The sequence below is a fragment of the Podarcis bocagei genome, assembly GCF_964188305.1.
Source record: "Podarcis bocagei genome assembly, chromosome: 10".
Classification (NCBI taxonomy): Eukaryota; Metazoa; Chordata; class Lepidosauria; order Squamata; family Lacertidae; genus Podarcis; species Podarcis bocagei.
In genome coordinates, this window is record NC_138135.1 from 72,122,231 (window position 1) to 72,138,780 (window position 16,550).

Consider the following 16,550-nt stretch of genomic DNA (forward strand, 5'->3'; position numbering starts at 1 on the left):
CAATGCGTGGTAATAATGATAGTGATGAGGATTTTAGAATTTCATTTCCTTCCTGAAAGTGGGACTTCCATTCTAGAAGTGTTTTCCATGTTATGTATAATGTATGAATTAAGGAAAGCGGCTGCCAGTAGAGCAGAACAATCTATATAGTTTTATGTACCTTTTCCACTGAATTCTTTGTATAATGGATTCCACAACAAGAGGCAGTTTTATTTATTTATTCATTTGCTCTCTATCCTGCCTTTCATCCCGGGAACTCAAGGCTGTGTGTACATGGTTCTTCCTCACCTTTATCCTCACAATAATCCTTTGAGGTAGGTTAGATCAAGATAGAGTGACCAGTCCAAGGTCACCTAGCAGACTTATGGGTCAAAGGTCTACAACTAGTCTTTGCCTGCAGCGGCAGGTCATCAGAGAAGGGACTAGCTGGGTATTTCTTGACTTCCCTGTTTGATAGTCAGAATTGCTGCTGGGTTAAACTCAGAGTAACTTTGGGCTTTATTGGAATAGTTATCCTGTGGTGCTGTGGGTTAAACCACAGAGCCTAGGGCTTGCCGATCAGAAGGTCGGCGGTTCGAATCCCCGTGATGGGGTGAGCTCCCGTTGCTCGGTCCCTGCTCCTGCCAACCTAGCAGTTTGAAAGCATGCCAAAGTGCAAGTAGATAAATAGGTACCGCTCCGGCGGGAAGGTAAACGGCATTTCTGTGCACTGCTCTGGTTCGCCAGAAGTGGCTTAGTCATGCTGGCCACATGACCTGTACGCTGTACGCTGGCTCCCTTGGCCAGTAAAGCGCAATGAACGCCGCAACCCCAGAGTCGTCCACGACTGGACCTATTGTTCAGGGGTCTCTTTACCTGCACATCAGTCTTCATTGGATAACATTGCCAGGAGCAATGTACAACTATACTTCAGTACTGGATTCCTTTGTGTGTTTAAAAGTAAGCCTTATTTATTTATTTATTTATTTTTGAACTTATGTACCACCCTATAGGAGGGACGCGGGTGGCGCTGTGGGTTAAACCACAGAGCCTAGGACTTGCCAATGAGAAGGTCAGCTGTTCGAATCCCCCTGACGGGGTGAGCTTCCGTTGCTCGGTCCCTGCTCCTGCCAACTTAGCAGTTCGAAAGCACATCAAAGTACAAGTAGATAAATAGGTACCTCTCCGGAGGGAAGGTAAACGGCGTTTCCATGCGCTGCTCTGGTTCGCGAGAAGCGGCTTAGTCATGCTGGCCACATGACCCGGAAGCTGTACGCCGGCTCCCTCGGCCAATAAAGCGAGATGAGCGCCGCAACCCCAGAGTCATCCGCGACTGGACCTAATGGTCAGGGGTCCCTTTACCTTTACCACCCTATACCTGAAGGTCTCAGGGTGCTTCACAGAACAAAATCATAATATAAAAACACAAAATATATAATAAAACAACCCAATAACCCTCTCCCCCCAAAACCCGCACATTTTAAAAGGGCATAGGATTTCAATCAGATCAACCAGAGGCCTGGTTACAAAGGAATGTTTTTGCCTGGCGCCTAAAGGTGTACAGTGAAAGCACCAGGCGAACTTCCCTGGGGAGAGCATTCCACAGACAGGGAGCCACTGCAGAGAAGGCCCATTCTTGGACCTCTTGGGCAGGAGGCATATGAAGAAGGGCCTCAGAAGATGATCTTTCATATGGAAAGAGGCAGTCCTTGAGGTATTGCGGTCCTGAGCCGTTTAAGGCTTTACAAATCTATGTATACATACATGTCAGGAGATCAGAAGTGGCTCACTTGGTGGGATGGAGCAACATCCTCCTGGAACCTGGTTGGTGCTGGTTACCAGGAGAGGGAGAGGTGTGGTGGCAGTGAGGTCAAGTGATGGCAGAGTATATCAGCTGGTTAATTTGTCTTTCGGACCAATTCTGATGTAAATTCTTCTTTTGTAGAGGCATGCCCATGGGTATTTAGAAAATATTAGGACTCCTGTTCTTGTTCCTTAGAACCACTGTTTCTGGATTAATTTTTCCAGCACTTCCAAAGTCACTTGTTCCATCTGACTACTTCTTGTTAATCAGTTAGCACATTCTGTCTGCAAGAATAAATGTGATATCACAAGATACTTTGAGTGCATATATTAAGATTCACAAAGACAGCTTAGCAAGCACTTTCTGAAAGTGCTGTTATTTGCCATGAGTGAAGATGCAAAGAGGTTTTGCATGTATGTGAAGAATCAAAGAGCAACGTAACAGCACATACCTCAGGTAATTATAAGGCCCATACAAGGGGGAAAGGAGGAGCACGATGTTAAATGTATGAATTCATTCCCCACCGCCAGTCACTTATGCCAACTTACTTACAGGTTTTCTTTGAAGAAAAAAATAAGAAAACGCACAGAGAGACTCAGTAGAAATATACTGAAAGCATTTTTTGCCAGTATTTAATTGTACATTGATGGAGACAAATGCTCCTTATGCTGTCCTGCCACACATCTCACCTTGCGTGTTGCATGTGGGCATCTGCTGTTATTGATTTATGGAACATTCACAAAGATGTCATTGCCATGGCAATTAATGTATGCTCCCTGTAGCTGTGTACTGTAATTGCTCCTGGAAATTCGATATTATTCTTAATTTTCTTCACAGTTTGTCAAGTACAGGTTTTGTTGTCACAGCTGTCACGAGAAATCAAGTGGCCTTGAAGACGGTGGTAGGCTCATGGGACTGGCTGGCAAAAGAAACGCATGAGCAGTACAAAACTGCACACAATCTCATCCTCTGATGGGAGTTCATTTTTATGTTTTAGAGAAATGAGTATTTTCTAGGGATCGTTCCTCCAGAAATACTGCAGTTGGGTCTACAGTTATGTCAGTGCTATGATGAAAACAAATGGAGAAATAAGTTGTTTAATGAAGGAATATAACATGTGCTACACGCTGTAGCCAAAGACACTAGGGGCAGTAAAGCGGACAAAAGGTTTTTAATTCAACTTTTGGAATGATTCTAGCATGTTTTTTTTCCTCTACAGAGACATAGCCTAGAGTTCCATGTCTTTTCCCAAAAAGCATTTATTTGAGTGGGGAAATTAGCCTGGGAAGCAGTAATTAACAGAAGAAGAGCAAGAAGGGGCAAGGGGTTGATTAACCCTTTCCCCTGTCATGATATTTGACAAATAATAATAATAATAATCCTTCCTCTAGGCTACTTTCCCACCTGCTGGGGGGAGACCTCATGTCTTCCGCTTCCCCATGGATGAGAAAGTGGCTTGTGGGTCATTTTGCAGTGACAGTTATATGAGGGGGAAAGTAGAGCGGCCTCTCTTCCTTTGCTCAGATTGCCATCTTGCCAAGCCTGCTTTTGGTTTTTAAAACTCATGGGAAATGCTATGTAAAGTCTAGTAGGGCCCTGATTGCAGCTAGCAATCTTTTTTGGAGATGGCAAGAGTTGCTTATACTTGGTCTGCTGTATGGTGATAATAATAACTGTCATTTTGGCTTACCTTAAAAGAGCTGCAACAATTATTGGGAATTATCTATGCATATGAAGAGCTTTTAACATGTTAAACTGCTATAGAAAAAAAAAGTGAAGTTGCATTTTTCTCCTGTGAAAACATTGGTCGTTTTTGTGTAGGCCTGTTCCAAAGTTTAGAAATGGTTACCTGGAAAAGTAAGTATAATGTAGCTCAGGGAAACCTTGCGCTGTAAGAAACTCCCCCTTCATGCACATTTGATCATCAAAACAAGTTTTGTTTAAATATGCTTTGACAGTCTTTTCCAACAAATATATTCCTGGAGCTATTGTACATCCACCGTACGGATAACTGGGATGATTTAGACACCCAAAGTGCTAGTTGTGCCTGTTGAAATTCAGACAGCTAATATAAAATTATATACTGCACCATAAATACGTTCTCCTGAAGAATTCAGTGCAGCCCACCTACTGGCTATATCTTACTTACTATCATAATTTATTGATCTCCAGAGACCTCTTGAATGTGTGCCAGCTACCTTTTGCTGGTGATACACTACAAGAGAAGACTCTAATTCTTTGCCATTTGCTTTAAGCTAGTACATAATTCTGCTTTCTGCCATTCACATTTTATCACTTGTATTTTTCACTCCGCTCTCCTCTAACTCTGCTTATTTCTAATTTATTTAGCTTTGAATTGTAATCTTTCCACCAAGGTTTGCTTTGTCCTTACCATAACGACATTTGGTTTAGTAGTCTTGTATAATATTACTAACCTCAGTAATAGCAACCGTGCATTGGGTTTTTAAAAAATACATGCATGCGGGGCAGTCAGTGTACACTGAATATCACAGAATTAATTAGGGGAAAGGGCCCCTGCCAAAAGGAACTTGCAATCTGAATTTTAATAGTGGGGAAAGGAGGGAGGAAAACACATGGGGTAGCAAGTGATAAAACATGAGCAAAAGCAGCTATACATATTTAGACTTGGGTCACAACAGGGGATAAGAATCAGAGCAGGAATGGACAACAGAACGGCAGTCAACGGAGGTTTGTTTTTAGGAGGGATTGGAAGGAAAATATGAAGGGGCCTCATGCAAAGACATTGGCTTTGTAGAACCATTTAAGAGGTTTCTCTACCATGGCAGTTTCAACAAGTTCATTTTGTTTGTTTGTTTTAAGAATAATTTCAGTGGAGCTACCAGAAGATGCAAGGCAGTTTGGCATTCAGTTCCGATGGTGGCAGCCATATCATTCTTCTCAAGGCGAGGACGTGTGGGCGATTGATGAAATCATCATGACTTCTGTACTTTTCAACAGTATTAGCCTAGACTTCACTAACTTGGTGGAAGTTACTCAGTCTCTTGGATTTTACTTGGGAAATGTTCAGCCATACTGTGGCCGTGACTGGACACTCTGGTGAGTATTTTGGGTTTTTGGTGTGAAGTTTCATTCTTATATTCACTTACTTGAGTAGAAGCCCCAGTAAACTCAGCAGAACTTAATATCATGTAAAAACCTGCTCTCAAATACGCTTAGGATATGGATATAAATCTTTAAGTAAAGAGGATAATAGAGCATGTTTCTAAGTATCCTAATGAGTGTAGAAAAGGTCTAATTGATTTCTGCAGATGACTCTCTTCTTACTTGTTGTTCATTAGAATTTTCCCCTGGGCACATAACATGAACAACAATGTGTTCGTTGACCTATATGTAATGAGGGGTAAATTTTACACTGCAATGCAATGTGATTTATGCTTGATGGTGAGCCTGTGCTCACATGGTTTCTTTGCCTGCAACATGTTGGAAGTTTATCCTGAACTGATCGCTGATGTAAATTAAAGAATAATTAGCTGCTCTGATTTCCTTCAGTTACATTAATTAATTTATGCAAATTAAGGCTGGGAGATGGGACATAATGTGATTAGAGGACACACTTAAAACACAATTGATAAAGAGTTTTCTGTGTAGCTACTTAATCTTTTGTATTTAGCAGGACCTGTCTCACAACAATTCTATTCAAGGGATATATGATCTAGCCAAATCTAAGCACTTCTAAGGTCTAGCAATGTAATGGGACAGTTAAACACCTATTTATCTCTCTACCCCCATTGAATCCAATGGGTTTTGAAAGGTTTTCACTGTGGCTGGATAAGTTCCCAGCAGTTTTCAGATATAAAATGGTCTCTGTATGGAAGACTCATAAACCTACTCCCATGAATATTTCCCCCCAGTGTTTTTTAGCCAACATCCCTGTAGTGTGGGATATGTAATATCTACTTGCCAGCTGCTGTCTCATTACAAAATCCTGTTACTGCATATCAGATAGGTCATATTTTGCCAGTATAGATTTGGTGCCCCAAATCACCTATAGAATGGTGTTCAGGGAATTGTCTCTTGTTTTGCCATAGCTCTACTTCTGCTCTTAGTTCTGTATTTCACATTAGTGTGGTTTTTTAAATGCTACTCTGCTGTTTGTTGCTGTTGCAGCACCAGCAATTCCCTATGCTGCAATTGTATGACACCCTACAGTTGCATGCCACACTACATATTGGAGTATCGCAGTGGCAGATCAGTTATTGAACCACATCCATAATGCTTTCCAGTGCATTACTGTACATTGTAAAGATGGACTGTGACAACAATATGCAGAATGCATATTAGGGGTTTTTATTTATTTTTATTTTTATTCTGCCCTTCATCCGAAGATTACAGGGCAGTTCAAAATATAAAAATACAAAATTACAAAATGAGAACACCAATTACACAATAAGAGTAAGAAGACCCCCTTCCCACAAACAAATTTCAAAGGACATAGAATATGATAGGCCTGGTCAAAGAGAAACGTTTCTGCCTGGCACCTAAAGATGAAGGCGCAAGGCAAGCCTCCCTGGGGAAAGCATACCACATATGGGGAGCTCCTGCAAAAAAGGTCTGTTCTTGTGTTACCACCCTCTGGACCTCTGGTGGAGAAGGCACGCAAAGAAATGTTTGTTTTTCTATGCAAAGTACCTTTAACCCTTATTCATTTTTTCCACTTATGAACATTCTCATCACATGCATTTCTTGTGAATTTTATGACAAGAGTGAATCTATTGAATAAAGGGTGATCTGTCGTGAGGACACTGGTACTTCCGTAAAGCGAAAGTGAGAGATTACAAAGTTGAAAGCTGCTTTGTATGGGAGGGTTTCTTAGTAAGTAAGTAAGTAAGTAAGTAAGCAAGCAAGTAAATAACTTCTGAATGGATATTTCCATGTATGAGACTATGCTTGTTTTATTTACTGAGGAGTGTGAGTAAGACCCAATGAATAGTACTTCTGGGGAGGAAATATGTGTGTGTTATACAGATAGGTTCTTTCACACTGGAATGTAGGGTTAGACCCAGATGGGCTTGTCATGCCTAAAGTAGACACACTGAAATCAGTGGAGTTTCAAATTAGGCATGACTACTTGCATCTAGACCAGGGGTTGGCAACAAGTGGCCAACAGGGGGGCCCAGGAGCCGCCCCTGAACCAAGCCGCCCGCTCAGTGAATCCCTGCATGCTACGCTAAACCGGCATAGCACGGACTCGCTTCCATGGCACCGGAAATCGCGTCTGCGCAGATGCAATCCGGCCCACGGAGTGATCTCCACGGGAGTGAACTGGCCCAGGTGAGGTAAAACTTGATGACCCCTAATCAAGACTAATTGTGGATCCAGCACTTAAGATATTATTATTATGAAACAAAGCAGTATAATGCACCAATGGAAAGAATCAGTTTTATTAAGCCATGTTTCAGTTGCCTTTGAAGGTTTTATTTCATAATGCACTTGCATATGAATATTGCATTAGCATAAACTTTATGTACTAGTATTACTAATGCATTAGGACTGGTATGGTGAAAAGTTATTTTCCATTAATTGTCAGCATCTGTTCAAATAAAGTTGAAAGGTATCCTGAGTCAAACATGAAGGCTCCAAGCCTGATTACAAGAACTTTATTTTTCTGCTTTCACCAAACCACCCAGTAAACGTTCATCCATCTCTAATCAAGATTCCCCCCCCCCCCCTGCTATGGATTTGCTATATAATGAATAATTTGCTTTGAGAAACTGGAATCATTGTGATTATGAGAAAACAGTAAATAATAGAACTGTTGGCCCAAGGGCACCCAGGACTAACACGCCAGGACTTTTATTAACAAGTAGATTTTGAACAGTCTGATTTGACTTTCTGATCACCTCTCAAACTAAAAGGAGTTGACTTGGCTGCGAGAACAACGTAAAATGTGCTTTGGCAGTGATAATGAGGCTGTTGAAACTGCATTAACCACTTTAATAAGGACAATGGAAGTACTCACTGCTCATTAAAATGAAACAACATGGCCATGCCCAAACTGTTTGCATCATTTTCATCAAAGAGTTGGCATGAAAGGCCTTTAACGCCATTGCTTTTCCTCTGGTCTCCTTAGATTGGCACAGCATATGTGGGGATTTTTTTGATGGGCTTTTTTTTTATTAGGTGGCAAGGTAAAAGTTCTTTTCTTGTTTTTTCTTCTTTTCTTCTTTTGGTTCCCCCCCCCCCCGCTCCCCCTGTAAGTCCAAACAAGAAACTACAGTGCTAATTACTCTGCAGCCTCCTCTTCTTGGTTGATTATTGCTGAATTGGACAGAAAAGCACTTAAATTATTGGGCTGTATAAATATTCTTTGGGTTCTTTGTGAGATGTGAACTATTCCCTTCCCTGACCTTGCATGTCTCAAGGGAAATTTTTTACTTATATCAGGTCTGTGCAAATGGCTGGTAGTTAAATTAATTATTGTTGGCTTCTCCCAGCTGTGAGCCCATTTGCTTCTCATTTTCTAACTCATGACTTTCCATGAGCATGGATTGCTATGGCATGAAGAGTGTTCTCTTGGGAGAACTCTGACAATTGCTTTTTCATTAGAAGAACTGTAGTCAATATGCTATAAATCATTTTACACCATGTCATCTTAAAGCACAATTTCAAGAGAGGGGGGGAATGCTTATAATTATATGGTGGGTTTCCCTTTGTCGACAGGAATTTGTAAAGCAGAATCTATTTCTGCTTCAAGATTTAAGCTCTGGCATTTACAAAAGCTTTTATATATTTTTTTTCCACTAAAGTATTTCCTCTCCTTTACTGCTGCTTAATGGATGGAAATTAGCTCAAAGTATAAAGTAACTTGTTCCATTAATTATCCATTAACATTTAGACCAATATTTGGTGGTGGTGGTGGTAATAATAATAATAATAATAATAATAATAATAATAATAATAATATGAACAGCCCAGATCACCTTTGAAAACTAGAGTGGTTGAACTATACACAGTGGATAAGGGCTGTGGTTTTTCCTGTTACTGTAGGCATATGAAGTAATAACTTAGGTTTGTACAAAGTCACGCTGGAATTATTTCCAGTTTGCTTAAGTGGGGAGGCACTTGTTAATCTTAAAGTTCTGTGAACATTTGCATAGAGATTTGTATAAATATATTACAATAGCAATGAATGAAAGAATGAATGAATGAATCTCTGAAGAAATCAGATTTGTGTATCAGTACATCCAATAGCTGCAGTGATCTACGTTGACGGTGGCTCAGCTTTTCCTAAAAAGAGCTAGGTGGTAGTAACCATGGCTACTACTAATGGTTCACAATGGTATCCTAATTCAGATTTCCCCCTTGCGTTAATGGCTAATCTGCTAAATACAGAAAAGCATTTTCACACTCCCATCCAGTGTTTCTGGATGATGTACTGAGCTCCATGGATGCTGGTCCTATTACTTGTGTGAAATTCCATATATGAAACTTCACATATGTATTGAGGTCCTTAGAGGTTAAGGCAAGGTGAATCAGACATGACCAAAAAGACCACCTCCCTGTTATAAAAACTTTGCTATCTTCTGAGGCAAAACGACAAGGTTGACTGTGGGAATCTGCAATCTCTTATGTTAACATGCTCGATTTGTCCAACAACAATTTATCTGTATTCACAGGGGTTTCCATTGTTATTGAAAGTCATGGATTCAAAAGTGCAGTGGTTGTGAAAGTCCCTGTACATTTACGTATGCTATTATCCCCACATGTGCCAATTAGTCTACAGTGCTTGCAGGTGGACTGATTACTTTGGGAATACCCACAGAAGTTGACTATTTCTGAGTGTGCACATCATTTAATTAAATGTACGAGTAGAATTCATTTCCCAGAAGAATGTTTATAACAAACATCCTCTTGGTTCCTTGTTTCTGGAGAGCATTTGATCACTCTTCTTTTATGATGCAGCCAATATATTTGGCTACCTTCTGACAGTGCTCAAATTGATTCCAAGCATATGTTTTTTCACACAAAGGAAGCGGGGGTCGGGAATCCAGCAGTAAAAATCAGCAGTAGGCAGGTACACTGGAGAATTACGGAAGGAAGAAATGAGAGAGGGAATAGAGTCAGTGTCTTTAATGCTACTGAGTTATGGCTACCGGCAATCTGTAGGCATAAAACGAAACCATGAAAAGGTACTGTTGTTGTTTTTTAAAAAGCACCTCTTCGCATATCATACTCAGTATGGTCCCTGCATAACATACCTTCTTTGATCTTTTTTTGATCCTTTAACAATGGCCTATGAGACAAAGAGATTGTGCTTTTTTTAGTATTTAGGAGTTGAGGGGGTGGGGGGAGAAATTCCCAGCACTTAGATGGCATCAAAGTTATTCTACCCACCCACCCCGGATATATATCCAGCGCAATGAACATAAAAGAAGGCAAGAATGTATAGTGGATTGACCAACACAGAGAAATCCAGTTTATTATTCAGCCTGATATATTTTAGCCACGTAGAAGATGCAGACAAATCCCAAATCCTGAGCCAATCAGAGGAGCTTTGGGGGGGTCGTCAGCTTCTCAGAGGTGAAGCAGGGTCTGTATGAGGCACCCTGAATCAAAGCAGCCCCCCCCCAGCACTTTGTGGCAGCTCAGCAATTCAGACAATGCTGCAGACAGGTGTCTTACTAATGTAACTTGGCTTACCATATAAGCAAAACACCAAGGTAGGAGAGGAGAACGGGCAGCTCCATTGTGACGGACAGGTCTTGCTTACAATCAGTGGGAATCATTTTATCAGGGTTCTCCAGTCCCAGTGCTTTGGGGGAATGATGTTGAAGCAAGTAAATAGCTCTGATCTCATGTGCATCTTGCAGTTTTCCTGTTTTCTGAGGAACAGGAACATTATTTAAAGAGTTATGGTGCAGCAGTTGGAGCGAGACTTTCTGTTGTTTAAGTCCAATGCAGTCCTGTTTCCCATCCTTTCATTTAAAACCATGCAGTATTTTCATTATCCTTCTGATTTAATCTTCTTGTTGCTTGCTTCAGAGTCTTGTGTTGTTTGCTTGTTCTTATCGGAATCAGTGGGAAAACACCCCCCCCCCTTTCCCTAAGGTGTTTGCTTTAAATTCATTGTTCTGTTTGTCTCATGTGATTCTTATTTAGCCTTATATTATTAAAGTGTGTGTGTGTGTGTGTGTGTGTGTGTGTGTGTGTGTCCTGAGTGATTTTTATTTATTTTATTATCAGACAAGCAGTACATACAGGCCCCAGGAATTCATTTGTTAGGGTAGTATTCACATAACGAGCTGACGATTTCCCGAATTTCCTATGGGAACATTTCTAATCTGTGACTCTCCCTCCGCCCACAATGGTTTCTTCCTAAAATGGCTGCAACCGACCAGTGAAAGAGAGACAACGGGAAAACAGATTTGTCCAATCTCTCCTGCTCTCTTGTTTGTCCAATCTCTTTTTTCCCCTCCCTCTTTCCATGTGTGCTGGTCCCGGGGGGGAAGGTTACCATTGGCGTGGTCAAAGTCCGGTCCTGGGTCACGAGTCTAGAAACAGTACACAAAGAGCGAGGCAGGGTCCGAAGCAGGAAGCCGGGCGGGGACGGGAACTCTGGAAGGACAGGTCTGGGTCTGGGCAGAAGGAGATATTCAACGACGTTGCTCCCGCAACCTGGGACCGGGCTGACTGGCCTTTATCTTCTCTGAGGCCAGGGGCGGTCCTGGCCCCAGGAGACCTGCCTCTCCTGGCCTTAAGACGAGCACTCCTCCTGGGAGAAACCAGTTCTCTCCGCCTCTCTGCCCTGAGCCTCTGCAGCTCAGGAGAGGCTGGAGGGTTACTGGACCCAGGGGGAGACTCACCTTCCCCAGACAGGGCTGGGAGAGGCGCACCTGTAGGCACTGTGTCCTCAAACCCCTCCGGAGCCAGAGTGGATTCACCTGGTGCCTGCTCCTGAGGATCCGGCACAGGTGCAGGCGCTTCAGAATCAAGGCCCTGCCCCAGTTCAGCCGGCCCTGGAGGCGGGGACTCCTCCGGTTCAGCCTCTGAATCAGATTCCCAGGCCATTACACCATGGTTTCTGCCCCAAAATGGCAGCTGTCAACCAGCAAAGCACATGTAAGGAAGTGGGCAAACTCTGGCTGTTCAGAGCACGCATTCTTAAGCTTCTGGGGCATAACAATGCCCAACCAATTTAATATTTCCTTTTAAAATGTTGATTTTTCAACATAACCTACTAAAGCTCAAAGGTACATGCTGAGTTAAATTTTAGGCACCAAGGTCCCTTTAGTATTAATCCCAGTGCTGCTATTGTTCTCTTAGAAGAACAGAATATTTACGCTGGCTACGCCCATGAAAAAAAAGTCCCACACTATTTTAAAGTGAACGAACCTGTGGTTGCCAGGACTCCTGAGTCTCAGAGCCTGAAACTCAGGGGACAAGCAGTTTGAAGCTTAAGGGCATTGCTGCTGAGTGAGCAAGAGGCAGACTATAACCAGAAGAAAATTGTAAGAAGAAAAAGTGGAAACCAGTTCCAAAAATGGGAGAACCCTGAGAGGAGGGGATTTCAAGAGCTGGTAGGAAACTCCACTTAACTGAGGTGGAATCTAGACACATATAAAAAATGTTGCAAAAAGGTTTTTTTAAAAAAAAAAAGTTTTGAAAAATATATTGAATTTGCCATAGCTTACCATTGCCATCTAGTGTCACATTTATATAATGCACTTTACAACACAAAACGTTTTATTTGCAGCTGTATAGATGAGTCCTGAGACTGCAGTCATCGCAATGTAACTGGGAGAAAGCCCCATTGAATTTAATGGGACGTCCTTCTGAATAGACATGGTCTAATTCAGCATAATTCATTCACTGAAAGGCACCACAGATTTTATACCAAAAATGATGCAGCACTTATTTCAGTAAAACTGCTTCTTATCACTATTGTGGTCCCGGTTTCTACTTAATAATAAACAGCAGATAGCCTTTCAAAATTAAAGACATTTTTTCTACCACTTTACTTCCTAGTGTGTGGCATTTCCCCCCGTCTGCATTCTTAGTGACCCAACAGCATACAGAATCCAGCTAATTATTTTCTTGACCTATAATAGTCATTGCTTTTTGTAATTTTCTGAACCACAGGTCTTCACTTCCTCATGCCCACAGCATGCACTTTCATGCTGTGAGAAAAAATAACAACAGGTATAACTAAACTAAAAGTGTCATGGTCATGAATAGCTGCTGCTTCTCAACTATTTTTTAAAGCAAATCCTTATTTCTTCCAGTTTTACAGGAGACTCTAAGCTAGCTTCTAGCATGCGCTATGTGGAAACACAGTCAATGCAAATTGGAGCGTCCTATATGCTGCAGTTCAACCTGGTGATGGGTTGTGGGCAGCCGTACAGGCCTCACATGGACAACCAAGTGAAGCTGGAATACTCTACTAACCATGGTCTTACTTGGCATCTGGTTCAAGAGGTAAGTCCGATCAAGGAAGGCAGCCCAGTTCACACTTAACACTAAAACATGGTTTACTACTATGTGTGCAGGCTGTGTGCGTTGGTCTTGGACTTGTTGCGCTGTCTGGCTTGTAGCAACTCTGCTTAATTTCAAAACAGCCCAACTGCAAACAGTGGTTCCTGAACCTGGCTTGTTAAACTGACCAGAGTTTGCTATATAAACTATTGTCCAGATGACACGACAAGCCAAACTGAAGGGAAACAGAAAATAAATGCTAGTGAAATCTCTCTTCCAGAGACCTCATTGGAGGAGAGAGGTGAATGCACAAGCCTGAGGTTTGCTTGGGTTCATTGCAACAGTGTGGACATAAAGCTAAACCCCCCATTGAGCATTATGTGATCAAGCCTGCTGATAAGTCAAGTTCACACATTCTGTCCTCTCCTCTCCCTCTGGTTTGGAGATAAGGAAGAGACCGGAAGCACATGCTACCGGTTTAGCATTAACAATTTATTGTTGTGCGCCAAAAGACAAATCTTTGTTAGGTTTAAATTGTGGTTAATTGAAACAGACCAGATTTATTATCTTGGCTTGCTATTAAACAATAGCTTAAACCATGGGTAGGCAAACTAAGGCCCAGGGGCCGGATCCGGCCCAATCGCCTTCTCAGTTCGGCCCACAGATGGTCCGGGAATCAGCATCTTTTTACATGAGTAGAATGTGTGCTTTTATTTAAAATGCATCTCTGGGTTATTTGTGGGGCATAGGAATTTGTTCATATTTTTTTCCAAAATATAGTCCAGCCCCCCCACAAGGTCTGAGGGACTGTGGACCAGCCCCCTGCTGAAAAAGTTTGCTGACCCCTGCTTAACTAATCAGTTTGTCCTTTCCAGATTATAAAATTACCTAATAAGTTTTCCTGTAGGAAAACAGAACTCATGGGCTGCAATCTAGACAAAAACAGGCACATTTACACCCCACAGGCATCTGTGGGGCAAACACTCAGTCAATACTCTGTGTTCTATTGATTTACATTCGCCTTAGTTTTTCTAGATTTCGTGCACCATCTGCAGGATGCCAATGGTGGACTTTGGGCTCTCAAATTTCAGTGGTGCCCTGTGTGACACTAAAATTTGGTGGCCCCCCTCCTCCAGTCTCTTGTGATCCATTTTACAGTTTTGTTGTACCACCCCTGCAGTGTAGAGCAGTGCAGTGCAGTGCCCAGTGTGGCCAAACCAGTCTTGCTACCCTAAAACCGCCTCTGGGGAAGCTCAGGTATTCTTCCGATGAAACATGGAAAGAATCCAGCCCTCAAAGCAACTTTATTCTGTCAGTACTGGATAATTCCAACTTTATTATAGCTCCATCTGTGGAAGGGCTGACCCCAGAAGCAATGTCTGAGGTATAGAATGGCCCCAGAGAATCTAGAAATTGTTATGTACTGAAGTTCTCATCCTGGGCCAGCAGGGGGATACTATAGATAGTTTTCACTCAGGTCCACATATGCAAATAAGGGATTGAAAGTGACGTTCAGTAATTGGATAGTTACAGGAAGTTGTTACAGTTGCGTTGTAGTGGAGCTCTATATAAGCAGGCTGGCTGAACCCTTCAGTTCTGTTCTGGCCTGTGAATAAACAAGAGCTGTTTGAAGAATCGCTGCGTCGTCTGATATGTTCACCCACAACTTAACAGAAATGGTCTATCCCTGGATGAAAGGATAATGTTTTGATGCCTTATGATGTATTTTATTCATGACAGAAATATTGTGGCGCAGGATTGGGAACCCATTTCAGCCTGAGGAATACATTCACTTCAGGGTAACTTTCCAGGGTGCACAAACAAGCAGTAGGTGGGGTGAGAGGCAAAAGGAGGCTAGCTTTTATACACTCTCAAACTCCTCCCAAGCCTTCGTCAAGCCAAGGAATAAATTATTATTAAAGTTCAAGCAGACAATTCAGCCAAGCAAAAGCAGAAAGTGAAGCAAGGGCCATGAGGGGGGAGCCCTAAGGGGAAAGGATGTGTCTGAGGATGGTGTGTGGCCTCTGTAGCGTCCAGTGGCGTAGCGTGGGGGGTGCAGGGGGGGCCGGCCGCACTGGGCGCAACATCTGGGGGTTAGGGTCAGGGGGCGCAAATCCACGGGTTAGGGGGCGCAAATTACTTGCCTTGCCCCGGGTGCTGACAACCCACGCTACGCTACTGGTAGCGTCTCAAGGACCAAAGAGGGAAGTCTGTTGTTCCCCTCCATTGTAGTGAATGTTATTGGTTAAATAACCTTCACACCTTTTAAAAAAAGTTAATTTTAATGTCTTCACGTTAATCCTGATATTCTTGTGTGTCCTGTCCTCTGCCCCTTTCCGCCTTAAGGAATGTCTTCCAAGTATGCCTAGCTGTCAGGAGTTTACACCAGCAAGCATCTACCATTCCAGTGAATATACGAAATGGAGGAGAATCACAGTACTTTTACCTCAGAAAACATGGTAATACCTGCTTTTCCTAATGAACATATCCTGCTGTCTTTCATGCAAATATGAGGGTTGTCCAAATTACCTTTATGGCCCAATTACATTTATAGAGTTATATCAGTCATGCTATTATTGGAAGCTTCCTTTTTATATATATATATTTATATTTATATTATTAATTTTACGTTTTTCAAATAAGTCGTTTATTACAAAAGACATGAGTCTACAATACGCTCTCATCAGAAACACCCACCTTGAGCCTGCAAGGCAAGGGCGACTAACTTTTTTTTAGGCGTGTCAGCATGAGTTTGGCCAAAATCTTCTAGCTGGTGAGGCCAATTCATGTGTTTTTAAAGGGCACCTTTTGGGTGTCTTGGGCAGGAAGTCACAATAGGCTTTTGGCATCACAAAATCACAGTAGAAGGCTGGTGGGAGTGGTCAGAAAAAATATTTTAAATAAAATAAAATAAATTGACAAACGAAGTAAGATCTCTGCAACTTCCTGTTGCTCAGGGAATTTAGAAGCATGAAACAGTTGTGTTGAAATGTTGATATCCATGAATAATTGCTGCTAATTATTGTTTTAAATGGTTTTAATGATTGCATGGGTTTTGGTTTATTGATATCATGTATTGATATTTTAAATGGCCTTGGCCCAGTATACCTGAAGGAGCGTCTCCACCCCCATCATTCAGCTTGGACACTGAAGTCCAGTTCCCTCACTGCAAGAAGTGAGGTTACAGGGAACCAGGCAGAGGGCCTTCTTGGTGGTGGCACCTGCTCTGTGGAACCCCCTCCTGTCAGATGTCAAGGAAATAAACAACTATCCAACTTTTAGAAGACATCTGAAGGCAGCCCTGTTTGTTGTT

The 16,550-nt window shown here is 42.1% G+C and overlaps 1 protein-coding gene across 3 annotated transcripts in view; it reads left to right on the top strand.

The window, feature by feature from the left end:
- The window catches only part of RELN (reelin), a 296,593-nt gene that overhangs the window by 183,593 nt on the left and 96,450 nt on the right, over nucleotides 1–16,550 (top strand). For all 3 annotated transcript variants that reach the window (XM_081211340.1, XM_081211341.1, XM_081211342.1), the window contains 3 exons: nucleotides 4,625–4,861; nucleotides 13,048–13,240; nucleotides 15,584–15,696. In XM_081211340.1, the coding sequence (XP_081067466.1) occupies nucleotides 4,625–4,861; nucleotides 13,048–13,240; nucleotides 15,584–15,696 (543 nt within the window). The remainder of the gene's footprint in view (nucleotides 1–4,624; nucleotides 4,862–13,047; nucleotides 13,241–15,583; nucleotides 15,697–16,550) is intronic.